This window comes from Ornithorhynchus anatinus, chromosome 1 (genome assembly GCF_004115215.2).
Source record: "Ornithorhynchus anatinus isolate Pmale09 chromosome 1, mOrnAna1.pri.v4, whole genome shotgun sequence".
NCBI lineage: Eukaryota > Metazoa > Chordata > Mammalia > Monotremata > Ornithorhynchidae > Ornithorhynchus > Ornithorhynchus anatinus.
In genome coordinates, this window is record NC_041728.1 from 119,637,851 (window position 1) to 119,651,941 (window position 14,091).

The 14,091-nt window shown below is 41.4% G+C and overlaps 1 protein-coding gene across 5 annotated transcripts in view; it reads left to right on the forward strand.

The window, feature by feature from the left end:
- The window catches only part of PER2 (period circadian regulator 2), a 74,149-nt gene extending 65,158 nt beyond the window's left edge, over positions 1-8,991 (forward strand). For all 5 annotated transcript variants that reach the window (XM_039912790.1, XM_016228259.3, XM_007671721.4 and 2 more), the window contains 3 exons: positions 4,148-4,340; positions 6,217-6,367; positions 8,280-8,991. In XM_039912790.1, the coding sequence (XP_039768724.1) occupies positions 4,148-4,340; positions 6,217-6,367; positions 8,280-8,429 (494 nt within the window). In that variant the 3' untranslated portion in view covers positions 8,430-8,991. The remainder of the gene's footprint in view (positions 1-4,147; positions 4,341-6,216; positions 6,368-8,279) is intronic.
- Positions 8,992-14,091: the final 5,100 nt, after the last annotated feature.

Below are 14,091 nucleotides of genomic sequence, written 5' to 3' on the forward strand. Positions count from 1 at the left end.
AGGAAAGAACAGTGTCAGTGAAGCTGAGGATGGATAATGTTTCCAGGAGAAGGGAGTGGTCAACAGTGTCGAAGGCAGCTGAGAGGCCATGGAGGATTAGGTTGGCGTGGAGGCCTTAGGACTTGGCAAGAAGGAAATCATTTGTGACCTTTGAGAAGGTAGTTTTTGTGGAGTGAAGGGGACAGAAGCCAGTTTTGGTGGGGGTGGGGGGGGTGCTCAAGGAGAGAATTGGAGGAGAAGAAATAGAGAGCGATTGCGGTTATGGAGAGAAGATGGGTATTTTTATAAGGTGTGAAGGGATGGGATTGAGGCACCGATGGAGGGCGTAGAGTTTGAAAGCAGGTGAGTGATTTCTTGAGAGAAGGCTGAGATTGGATTGGTGGAGGCAGGACGGAGCTGGGGAAGTAAGTTTTGAATATCACTCCTGATGGCTTCAGTTTTATAAGCAAAATGACAGGATAATTTCATGAGAGAACACAGAGGTCTGGTCATTAGGATTTCAAGAGGGAGCTAAAGGTCTGGAATAGTTGGTGAGATAAGTGGGAATGGGGAGGAGAGGAAAAATAAGAGAGGGAAGAGAGGAGAAATAGTGTTTTTTAAGCAGAGAGTAGGGCAGTTATAGCAGGTGAGGCGGAATTTAAAGAAGCCAAAATAAGGCTCCATTCCATTCCTAGCTTGGGCAGTGGCTAGCAAGTGGAAGGCAATCTGCTACAAGTCAAAACTCTCCCGTGCTGAGCAGCAGCGGCATGGGAGAGAGTCGAGGGCAGAGACTCATGTTTACTGCACTGAAGGTGGCAATGGTAAGCCACTTTGGTGTTTTTACCAAGAAAACTGTATGGATCCACTACTGCAACGATTGCAGATGAAGAGTGGGGTGTTCTGGGAGAGATGTTTCCGTAGTGTCGCTGTGGGTCGGAAACGACTCAACGGCATAAGCCTAGAAAAATAGGCCTAGTTCTGGGGTTTCTAGAATAGCCTTCCTTGGCATGAGCTCAGGAGCGGAGGAAGTGTTCTCTACAGGAGATCCAGGGCTGGGGAGTGGAGAATCCTAGTTCAGCAGAGGGACAGGGAGAGAGGGAGGAAATTGAATTTGGCAGAAAGGACAGAATTGAGGGTATGGATTTGCGCATCAAGGAAGAGGGAAGTTGAATAAGGAGTCCGAATTGGGGTATGGTGGTCTGGGATAAGGGGAGGTGAGAAGCAACGTGACGTAAAGGATAGAGCACTGGCCTTGGAGTCAGAAGGACTGGGTTAATAATAATAATAATAATGTTGGTATTTGTTAAGCGCTTACTATGTGCCGAGCACTGTTCTAAGCGCTGGGGTAGACATAGGGGAATCAGGTTGTCCCACGTGGGGCTCACAGTCTTAATCCCCATTTTACAGATGAGGGATATGAGGCACAGAGAAGTTAAGTGACTTGCCCAACAGTCACACAGCCGACAAGTGGCAGAGCTGGGATTCGAACTCATGAGCCCTGACTCCAAAGCCCGTGCTCTTTCCACTGAGCCACACTGCTTCTAATCCAGCTCTGCCACTTGTTTGCTGGGTGACTATGGGCAAGTCTTTTAACTTCTCTGTGCCTCAGTTACCTCATCTGTAAAATGAGGATTGACTGAGAGCCCCATATGGGACATAGACTGTGTCCAACGTAATCAGCTTGTATCTACTCCTGTGCTTAGTACAGTAACTGCCACGGAGTAAACGCTTAACAAATGTCATTTTAAAAAAAAAAAAGAATCTTATGGTAGAAATGCCATTTCTGGCTCAGATTTATTATCTGAGTTCTTGGATTGTTTTAGAATAAAACCTAGTCCCCTACTGTCTTTTGTTTCCATGAGCATTAAGAAGGTATCACCGACTCCTGATGCTTGACAAAGAATTATCCTTTCAAAATGCACTTCACATCTGTATTTACTTACTATTGGTATTCATTTATTCACCATTCACAATTTTCCATGAATGACCACAGTGTGCAAAGGGCTTTACAGATTGTATATCCCATTGTGGCCTGGGAACGTGTTTACAAAGTCTCATAATTGCACTCTCCCAAACATTTAGTACAGTGCTGTATGCACAGTAGGTGCTCAATAAATATGATTGATTGACTGTCACTGTACCTACCCTCTCTTTAGAAGTTTAGAGTCTGAAGGGAAGGAGAAGTAACCTCATCTAAAAAGCATATCATCGAAAAGTATATAGCTGAAAAGATATATTTAATATTGTGTGGACGATGGCAAATACCAAGTTTCTATTATTCATCTTTATGTTTTCCCTATTTCAAAGTAGAAAACAATAATAATAATAATAATAATGGTATTTAAGTGCTTACTATGTGCCAAGCACTGTTCTAAGCACTGGGGTAGATACAAGGTAATCACTGGGGAGATACAAGGTAATCAGCTTGTCCCATGTGGGGCTCACAGTCTTAATCCCCATTTTACAGATGAGGTAACTGAGGCACAAAGAAGTGGCTTGCCCAGGGTCTGGCAGCAGACAAATGGTAGAGCCAGGATTAGAACCCAAGTCCTCTGACTCCCCAACCCATGCTCTTTCCATTAAACCATGCTGCAGGAAGCAGAGTTTTCATTGGATGGCATTCATCTTCAAAAATGAACCAATTTTGAGGTCCTTCTTGGTTTATAAGTTTTACTTATAAACCAAAAAGCAGCGTGGTGTGATGGCATAGTGGAGAGAGAGCATAGGACTGGAAGCCAGAAAATCCTGGATTCTAATCCCGCTCTGCCAATTGTCTGATATGACCTTGGGAAAGTCAGTTCACTTCTGTAGCTCAGTTACCTTATCTGTAAAATGGGGATTAAAACTGTGAGCCCCAAGTGGGACAGAGAATGTGTCCACCCTGAGAACCTTGTATTCATTCAATTGTATTTATTGAGCACTTACTGTGTGCAGAGCACTGTACTAAGTGCTTGGAATTTACAATTCGGCAACAGGTAGAGACAATCCCTGCCCAACAATGGGCTCACGGTCTCTACCTGAGTGCTTAGAATAGTGCTTGGCACAGAGTAAGTGCTTAACAATTACCCTCATTATTATTATTATAATTACAAAAAGTCAGTAACCACAGACATTCTCTATAAAAAATCTCAAAGGCATGGAGGAGATTTCAGTTTATGATCAATCAGTAATATTTTAATGTTCACTGCATGCAGAGCAGACAAGAGCAAAAGACATGTTATAATTAATAATTGTTGTATTTGTTAAACACTTAGTATATTCCAAGCACCGTACTAAGCACTGGGTGGGTACAAGATAATCAGGTTGGACATAGGGGGCTCAGTCTAAGTACGATGGAAACGGGTATTTGACATATGAAGAAACTGAGGCACTGAGACATTCAGTGACATGTCCAAGGTGACCCAGCAATCAAGAGGCAGAACCAGGATTAGAACTCAGGCCTGTGCTTTTCCAACGAGGCCATGCTGCTTCTCTAACCATGCTGGTTTCTCACTTCAAGGAAGTTATTATCTATATGAGAGAGGCAGACATAAATTATGTGGCAGTAGTGAGCAGAGGAGAAGGAACAAAGCTCTAAGTGGTAATAGCAAAAGTATGGAAAGAAGAATGAGGTAAATAAATAGGCTATGTAGATTAGTAGAAAAAAGTTCTTGTAAAACTTCATACTAAGGAAGATTCACATTGTATATACGAGTACACTACATAACACCTGACCTTTTCTTCTCATATGACACATTATTTCCAGGGTTCTCACTTGCTAATTTCCTAATTTTACCTTTGCCTTCTAGCCTAAATGTGTAGCAAAAGCACTTGTGTGCCAAGTAGAATACATGTAAACATGTACATGCTGATCGGTAGATCGCATACAAGGGATGGCTGTTGAGTTGATGTGACTCGTTGTGGGAATTCATTGAGGAAGCATTCCTGGAGGAGGGTGAATTTTAGGATAGACTTTGAAGATGGGAAGCACTTTTGCTTGGCAAATTTGAGGAAAAGAGAGTTCTAGGCCAGGGAACAGAATAAATAAGAGTTTGGAAGTGGGACAGTCTAGTGTAAGGTATAATCGTACCATAAAATCCACTAATTTTATATTTTGACTTTCAATGTGTATTTTGCCATTTGAATTTTATCTGTGTTTTAACACTTCTTACATTTTCTATTTATAAAGGCAGTAGTGAGACAAGTCATACCAGCAAATACTTTGGAAGTGTTGACTCCTCAGAGAACAATCATAAAGTAAAAATGATTACAGACAAAGAGGAACGTGAGCATTTCATTAAATATGTTCTTCAGGATCCTATTTGGTTATTAATGGCAAATGCAGATGAAACGGTTATGATGACTTATCAGATCCCATCCAGGTAACTATCTTAACTGTTCCTTTGCATATCTGTAGGGATAATGATAATTCATTAATTGGTCAAATGCCTCCTGTATTCCAAGCATTGTACTGAGCTCTGGGAAGAAGTATGAGGATGAGAATTCCTGTAGGGTGATGGGCCTCCAGGGTCTCACAGTCATAAAATAAGGGAATATGGAGTTTGGGATGGATAAACTCTTTGTAAGCTAAACTGTAGGATCGTTGTGGACAGGGGGGATGTCTACCAACTCAGTTGTATAGTAATCCGCCAAGTGCTTGGTACAGTGTTCTGCACCCAATAAGCACTCAGTAAATACCATTCATTGACTGAGAGCTAGGAGTGATTAGAAACGGGAAATTAAGCCAAGAAAATAAAGGTAGTAGTGAAAGAGGGAGAAGGCTCTTGTGAGTCTGTGGAAAAATGCAACCTGTGATAAAAAACCATCCACGATTAATCCATGTTTTAGAGGAACTTATTATGGCCATGTCCTGGGGTTAATAGTAGTAATAATATTTATTTAATGCTTACAATGTGTGAACCACTGTGCTAAGCTATGGGATAGAAATGCATAGATGAGATCTAGACAGAGTTCCTGGGCTAAAGGGGCTCACAGTCTAAGGACTGAGGGGAGGCATTGACAACAGACATGTAAGGAAAGGCAGACTAAGTCCTTTGATTATGAGTCAGTCAACTATCAGTCAGTCATATTTATTGAGCACTGACTACGTGCAGGGCACTGTACTAAGCGCTTGGGAGAATACACTCTAATAGACACATTCCCTGCCCATAATGAGCTTGTGAGCCCCCCTCAAGGGATGGGCTGGATCAAATTCCCAGCAGTAAATTCTTTCCCAGCGCTTAGTATAGTACTCTGCACATACCAAGCACTTAAAAAATACTCTCACTACTACTGAGAGACCAAAGACGTAGATGATGCCAAGCGTGAAAGTAGCTGCACAGTTCTGGGCTCCACAGAGCTGAGAGAGGCAGTTCCATAAGTCACAGCTGTGACACTCTGGGGACCCTCTCAATGTTCTAGTAAGATCCTTCCCCAGCCTGCAGCTAGGGACTGTGGGAACACCGGTGTCCTGAGGGAGGGACAGCGTCCTTCCTTCACGGCTGGGTCCCTGGGGATTGGTAGCAGGGAGAGTGATGGGGCAGCTATAGATGGTTGGTAACTCTACACACCTGTGCAGAGAAGGAGGATAAACAAATCGAAAAACACAAAAGTTATCTAATGTAGACTAACTCCATATAGTTAAGAAAGTATTGGATGGCAACTGGTTTTCGTAAGAAATTGGCTAAATTGCTCACATCTGTTGGAAAGACTATTAAAGTGACACAGTGATTGAAGCAGTAGCTGTGTTTTTGTTTCCCGTAGGGTATCAAGATGTGGGGCCAATATAAGAATAATAATAGAATTTTGCACTCACATCATGCCTCCTCCATACCAAGTTTGGACTTTTTATTAAGTTATATGAAAGGGAAAGCTCAAATTCTGTTTGATATTCAATAAATAGTATTCATTAAATGCTTAATGTGTTCAGAGTACTGAACTAAGTACTTGGAAGAGTATAATATAGCAGAGTTGGTAAGTGCATTTGCTGCCCTCGAGGAGCTTACAGTCTAGAGAGGGTGATATTAAAAGCGGGGAGAGAGTAGAAGACTAATAGATCATCTCTTAGGACTGGAAGGTTGTTGATGAAATAATTTCATGCTAAATTTTGGCTCTCTTGAATGTGGCAGGGGAGAATTAAATTTAAAAGTAGACAAATGCTGTACTTTTCATATTAACCATGGAAGTTCGAGAATAAAATGGATCCTTACAGAAAGAAAAAGCCCAGCAGAAACTCACAGTTGCTGATTTTTTTTTAAGAAACTTGGAAGCTGTTTTGAAAGAAGACAGAGAAAAATTGAAGCGAATGCAGAAATTCCAGCCCAAGTTTACAGAAGAACAAAAGAGAGAGCTTAACGAAGTTCATTCATGGATTCAGAAGGGTGGGCTGCCCAAAGCAGTTAATGTATCTGTAAGTTTACCTTTGTTATTTTAAAATGGTTGATTAAAATTCCCACTTTAGTTAACTTGCTGGTTAAAATTTCCACAGTCATGATTTATGGCTAACCTGTTCCATTGTCTGTCACTCATGGATAAGAAGATTTTCCTGTATTTAGGGAGAACAAATGTCATGCAAGTAGCTGAGGTTGTGGTGGTGAGAGGGAGGAGGGATGGAGGTAGACAGGTGACGTAAAGAAGGGATAAGGGAACAAGCAAAGAAGCTGACAAAGAAGAAAAGCTACCATAAACTTCAGTCCAGTGTAACTTTTTAAAGAAGACTAGTTAGATGCCACTTTTTTCTTACCTCTGGGAGCTATCCCTGCCTCATTTCCAAACCAATGGTTCTCAGCGCAGTTGAACTCACCCCACTTTGAGACTGTTGTTTGGGCAGCCAGTCCATGAAATTGCTTCTTGTGCTGGCCTGCCTACTAATAAATCCAGGGCTATATTGAGTGATTCTTGGGAGTGCTGCTGGCTCCGTTCTCCTGCCTCTAAGTGTTTAATTCCACCCTACTGCCAGGTCACCAGAACCAGTCAATAGTAGTTATTGAGCATTTGGTGTGGGCAGAGACTCTCTGGTGGGCTGGCAGGAGAGTAGAGGATGGATGTAGTGAATGACAGAGCTGGAGGGGCATTTGAAACTCACCATACCAACATTAGAATTCTTTGGAATCCATGGTTGGGTTGGTATTTTTTTATGGTATTTATTCAGCACTTTACTGTGGGGCTAGACGCTGTACTGAGCACTGGGGTAGATACAAGATAATCAGGATGGACACAGTCCTTGTCCCACATAAGGCTCGTGGTGGGCAGGAAATGTATCTCTTTATTTATTATGTGTCCTTAGAACAGTGCTTTGCACACAGTAAGAGCTCAATAAATACGATTGAATGAATCCCCATTTTACAGATTACAGTTACATTTTACAGAGGCCTAGAGAAGGGAAATGACGCAAGCCAAGGTCACACAGCAGAGAAGTGGTAGAGCTGGGATTAGGACCACTGTGGCCCTGCTACTACGGCTCCTTGGCATAGCCATCACAGCTGTTTATTGAGCTCTGAGTATTCAGCCTGTCCCGTGAAAAAGAGTGATTAAAAAAACACACATTTACTGAGAGACTCCAAACTCATCCTTGTTGCTCTTCTAGAACCATTCCGATTTTTCCATAACTCCTTTACACCATATTCCGTTTTTGCATCCTTATTTTAATAGGCTGAATTTAGTGGAAAAAAATACTTCCCAACTTCTGTCATGCTTCTATTAGTACATGTCCATACAATTTGGAATTTTTTTTTTTTTTTACATCTAGAAGGTTTTTTTAATAATAGAAGTTCAATTTGTCATCCACTCTGGCATCCAGATCTCTTTACTTGTTACTTATATGATGCCCTCCAGTATAAAAGGAAGGCCACAAAACCCACTGGAAGCTCAGGCCCTTTGTTAATTGCAGTACCTCCTGCTGTTTCTCCTGCTTTTCCCTTTCAAATCATTTATGGTGTTTAGTGTCATCAAGGTGGCCAATAAAAAATTGGGTAGGCCACTAGCTTCTGGTGCAGTTTTTTAAACCTTAAGCTACCAACTCTCTTATATTGCACTCTCCCAAGCCCTTAACAAAGTGCTCTTCATACATTAAGTCCTCAGTAAATGCCACTGATTGCTTTCTTAGTTTTTCCCGAACTGTCACATACTGTTTAAAGTATTTTTTCTCTAGACTGTTTATCAATCGATCGTCTATATCGAGGGCTTACTGGGTGGAGAACACCGTACTAAGCACTTGGGACAGTACAATATAACAGACACATTCTCTGCCCACAATGAGCTTACAGTCTATATTACGGTTTGTTTCAATGCCATCCATTAAGATTCCTTTCGTTCACTTAAAGGAGTGCATTTACTGTGAAGATACCACAAAAGATAAGATTTTTGCACCGTATGATGAAGAAATCCATTCGATGGAGCCGAATGAAGTGATTGAAACTGATGGAGAGAAAAATGTAAACACCTTAAACCGTGTAAATGAAGAACAGACGTAGCCCCTGCTACCAGGCATAAATAAGCATTGATCTACATTAGACAGTGCATGAAAGTTTAAGATTTTTAAACTTGTTTCTAATGAAATGAATATGCTCATTTACAGAATGGACTTTTTTTTTGTTTTAGAAAAAAGGTAATTTATCTGTAGGAATCACTTTAAAGCTAAGGGGAAGAATTGTCTACTATTTGAATATAGATTTGTGGGAGATTTTTCAAGGCTTTTGGTTTTTAACTATGCCAGGTCCTTTAGAGTCATTTTTCAAAATGTTCCTTTTTATTTGTCATGTGAGCTTTCACAAGTCATTTGCTTTCTAATTTTGTAATCCCAGTATGTCCTGTTAAGATTTTTCATGTATTTCTTGTTAATGATTGAATGACACTAGTTAGAACCTGAGTAAATGTCCAAAATGACTCGTAATAAAAGGCAGACAACTTGGCTAAGCCTTTCCACTGAAAGGAGAAAAAAGTAGGTGCTGTAGAATTGTTCTGATGAAAAATCCACCACTTCAATTATTCTTTTTTATTTCATTAAAGTACAATTTAGTCATGGTGGCTTTTTTATTTGCCTGGTGACAGTCTGTAATCTTTTTAAATTTCCTTTAGGAGTTCACTTACGACAGTAATTTCTACCATTTATTTTGATACTCCAGTTAACTGGTATTTTTTGTAATGTTTGAAGGAGTCTGTTGATGGGTCTGTTTTCGGATTTCATTAAGCCTAACAATATCGAGGGATATAATGTATATGCATATCTACATCCTCAGCCTCTCGTATGTGATCATCCTGGGAATTAATGTGCCTGGAAAGACCACTAGAGGTCCTTGTCCAATACTGGTAGGCATTAATGAAAAAATTTTAAAAACTCAGCCTCCCCATTTAGTGCCTGAAATGATTTGCTTCTTTGCCTAGTGGTCAGGAGATTAACCTCAACCTAATTGAGCCATTCAAGTTTCTTATTGCTCAATGCCATTTTCACCCCAGCCTTTTACGTGCAGTGTTGAATGGTTTTAAATGGTTTTTATTTCATCAGAAAACATGGCTGTCTGGATAGCGATGTCCATTTATGTGTCTGTGCAACTATGAAACTAACTGTTCTCTCAAGTGACTGAATCTGCAGCTTAAGTATACTGATCAGAAGTTATTTTCATGCCTGTGGATTGATTATGCACCAAAATGTCATTATTAGATTTTGTTCTGCCTTCTTTAATCATGTACACCATGTGGATTGGAGTTGGTGAAATTTGTCTTGGGTCTCAGTCTGACGCTGAAAGTCAGGGTTATGTTACAGGATAAAGGACATTTTTCTTCACAGGGTTTTAGCTGTTCTGGAGCTTAATGCCTTAGTGACTTCAGGCTACCCCTAGTTTTCCGCATAAACACAGCACATCTTAGAATCAGTTTATTCTTTCAGAATGTATTTTCCCGAAATTCAGTGAGAAGGTTACTTTGAATGCTGGCTCAAAAATGAGTTTGTGAGTAGATGGTTTTTTTTTCCTTCTGGTGACTTTTCTCTTAATCAGAGTGTTCCATTAATGTGGGATGTGCTGATTGTCAGTGAAGCGAAGGATTGAATTCTCCTTTTGGTTTGTCTTTATGGATCAGACAGATGGAAAAAATGTCTTAATCTTCCATGTCACTTGGCTCTGCAGGCCTAGCCAGTGGCTGGCTACCTACCATGGGTAAGTGCTATGGAAGTGTTGGCTCTTTTCCGGTGGAAAATCCAAGCAGGCCAGTAAGAACACAGTTGAAATAACATTATTGGGTGAAGTCCATTGTCCATTTAGCCCCACATTGTGTGGCCAACAGGGACAGTAAAAGGTACTTGGAAGGATAGCTGCCCTCCTTGGTATCCATCCTAATGGTTAGGGATGTTCCATTTTAGTCTTAACCTTTCTTTCTGTATCCTTCTAACTGCCTGTTATGGATCTCTCATCCATTAATTTTTCTAAACTTTTGAACCAGTGATAAGTTTTAGTCCCTATGACTTTATGGCAATAAGTTCCTTATCTTTGCCCCACTGCATCAAAAGGTGTTTTTTCATTTGTTTTGAACCTTGAAGAATCAAGCTTTGTCAGATAGCTCCTCATACTGTTTACCAAATCACACCCCAGGAAGTCTGTGTCCCTCCTAAACCTTCCTCTTTCTTTTTATGCTCCAACCAATCCTTCCACTCCAGTCAACGTGGTTGTCCTCTTATGTACTTTTTCTAGTTCTCCCTGTAGCTTTTTTTTTTTACCATGTTAGATTGTAAGCTCCTAGAGAGTAGGGATAATACCTGCTTTATTGTATCTCCCACGCTCTTAGTTCTGTGCTCTGTCTGGCGCAAGCACTTAAGAAATACTCTTGGTGGATTCTGTTATGTCCTATCTAATGTGTAGCCATCAAAACTGTGTTCTAGCATACCCCATTCGTGGTTTTATTAAGTGGTGAAAGAATGCTTTTTGAGACAGTGGGCACCATTTTGTTTTTGGAGCCACTGCTCCACTTCAAGGACCATCCCAGCAATCCCGATACTGGTATAAGTATTTTTCTGATTGATAGACTGCACAGCAGTCTTTGCCCCCCACCCACCCTCTTAGCCCTCTTTCCCTTAACCCACAGCCACCTAAGAAGTTCTGAGAAAACAAATGCCCTGTTAAATAAATGACGCCTGCAGAGTTTTAAGGAAACCTGCAGGATTGCAGCCTTAGCCTCAAGGGGGCCTGCCCATGGTATATTAAAAATGCAGAAAGAAGTGAATGACTAAAATGGGAAAGGTGTGAAGTCTCTGCTTTTAAAAAAAAATGATTTCCTTGGTGGAAAACCACTAATAGGTAAAGTCTGGAGGTGAGCAATTACCTGCTTTTATGCAAGATCTGCTGGGGCTCTATTCTCCCTCTTCTTTTTTTTTCCTTATTTTTTAAAACCTCACTCTGTAGACATTTCCTACCCAGGCCATTCAGGAACTAAGCCTCAGGACAAAATCTCACCAGAAAGAGGAGAAATTGAAGTATTTCAAAAAGCAGTCGATCCACAAAAATTATTCCACAAAATGGTTTGCAATTCCCCTCTTATTCAATTGAAAGCAAAGATATTTTGGTTTGTTCACTCAATATCTGAGTTCAAGATTTTGTCTTTTTCCAAATAAGTCTTGATTTGGACAGATACAGCTATTGCTTCACTGAGGTTGTGAATCTAGGTTGCTTTTTAGTCAGAACAGTTTGGACTTAGATACGTTTGTTGTTTGTGAAAACTAATAACCAGTTTTTGAAAAAAGTATTAATAAGCTAGAGTAAATAATAGTCATAGACCTCACTAAATCTCAGCCACATTCACCCTCTGCCTTTTAAATGACCAGGAAGTTCAGTGGACCACACCAGGAAGGAAAACCCATCCTTTAGGATCGTATGTGACTTAGGTCACATAGATTGAAGCCTGATCTCCCGGTGCCTAAAACTATCCGATAGTGGTAACACTGTCCCTTTAGCTTTGGGAGAAGTCATAGTGCTTTTAGGGCACGGGAGAGTCATTTAGTGTGTTGTGGTGTGCAATTCCCAGTGGATGTTGAAGCCAACTAAACCAGGGGTGGCCCAGCTGCACGGCTTCGAGCCTCTTGCCAGTCAACCCTTGCTGTGGCGTCTCTGGTTAATTTCCACTGCTGCAATGATGGGCCACTGGGACAGCCCTGCCCTGGTGGAGGCATCCCCCCGTCCTCATGGCACCGGGCCCATCCCTAGCCTAGAGAAGCAGCATGGCACAGTGGAAAGAGCACGGGCTTGGGAGTCAGAGGTCATGAGTTCGAATTCCGGCTCCGCCACTTGTCAGCTGTGGGACTGTGGGCAAGTCACTTCACTTCTCTGTGCCTCAGTTACCTCATCTGTAAAATGGGGATTAAGACTGTGAGCCTCATGTGGGACAACCTGATTACCCTGTATCTACCCCAGCTCTTAGAACAGTGCTCTGCACATAGTAAGCGCTTAACAAATACCAACATTATTATTATTATTAGCCTAACCACCCGCCCGGCTCCCCTGGTGTCTTGTCCACCGCTGCATTCATTCTACTTCCCAGCTTTCTCGCAGGTCGTCTCTTTTCCTGCCCCATCCCCTTCCACTGGCATCTGACCACTCACATTTTGATCTTTGCCTCTCGGCCAACTTATGTTATGGGTTTTGCTGCCCGTTCTTCCACCTGAGAGGCTTAGCCGCCTCTGTCTGGTTCCCCTAGTGGTATGAAGTCAATCGATCAATCAGTGGTATTTATTGAGTGCTGTGTGCAGAGCAGTGTGCCAAGCACTTGAGAGAGTACAATACCCCCACGCCCAATTGTGACCTCGTTGTGGGCAGGAATTGTCACTGTTTATTGTTGTATTGTACTATCCCAAGCGCTCTGTGCACAGTAAGCACCTAATAAATACGATTGAATGAACGCATACAACAGAATTAGGCAGTTCCCGTCCCGTGAAAAGATAATACTCCTCCCAAAGTGTCCAACTTCCTTCCAGAAAGTCATTTTCAGCCCTTGGATAATTGCAGTCATTGTTTTCAAGAACTTTTTTAAGCTTGCATGTAAGAAGTGCATCACCATTTGCATGCTTTCCTCTTCTTTAACTAATTGATATTTTTAACTGTGTACTTAACATGTGGTCATGGGAAAGAGAGGTATTTAAAGCATTTTGTGTTTACAAAGTGCCAAGAACAGAGACTGGCACTTTTTTTTATAAAGTGTATGTATTTACATTGGTGTTATCAAAAAACCTAAGTGATTTTTAAACTGAGCCTCCACGTTAAAGCTTATGTAGTTCCGAAACTGCAATGATTTCTTGTTATGCTTTTTATGGGCAGGTGGTTTATTCACCCACAAACCATGATTTTTGTGCACAGTGCAATATATTAATTTACTGCTTGTGTCTACTTTTTATGACTTTTTTGCATTTAGAAAATTGGTAAATAAAGCGGATATATTTTTGGTTGTGTTATTTTTACTCACCATTAAAACTGGAGAGCGAAAGGAAAGGATAAAAGTAGGAAGGAAGAGTAATATCTTTAGGCTCGGCACCTCCATTCAGTGATCTTTAAGATTGAGAAGTGTCTAGCAAGAAACGTTGAAGGAAATGGATCCTAAACTTTCCCAGTCATGTAGACAATCACCAGCTCCCCCTGCCTGCATCCTTGGCATTATCCCCAACTCGTATGTCTCATTCAACCCACATATTCAGTCTGTCACTAAATCCTGTTGATTCTATTTTCGCAGCATCTCTGGAATCCGCCCCTTCACCTCCACCACAGCTACTGCCACGTTGATCCAAGCGCCACCTGCACACTCCCCTCCTCTAATGCCAATTTACTCACTGTACCTCGATCTCATTTTTCTCGCTGCCAACCCCTTGCCCTGGTCCACACCCTGGCCTGGAACTCCCTCCCCCTCCATGTACGACTGACTGTTAATCATATTTATTGAGTGCTTCCTGTGGGCAGAGCAGTATAACAATGTAACAGACACATTTCCAGCCCACAGCGAGCTGACAGTCTAGAAGGGGAAGCAGACATTAATATAAATACAGATGTGTATGTAAGTGCTAGGGGACTGGGAAGGGATAAATGATCACCACTGTTCCCACCTTCAAAGTCTTATTAAAATCATATCTCCAAGAAGCCTTTCTGGCTAAGCCCTCTTTTCCCC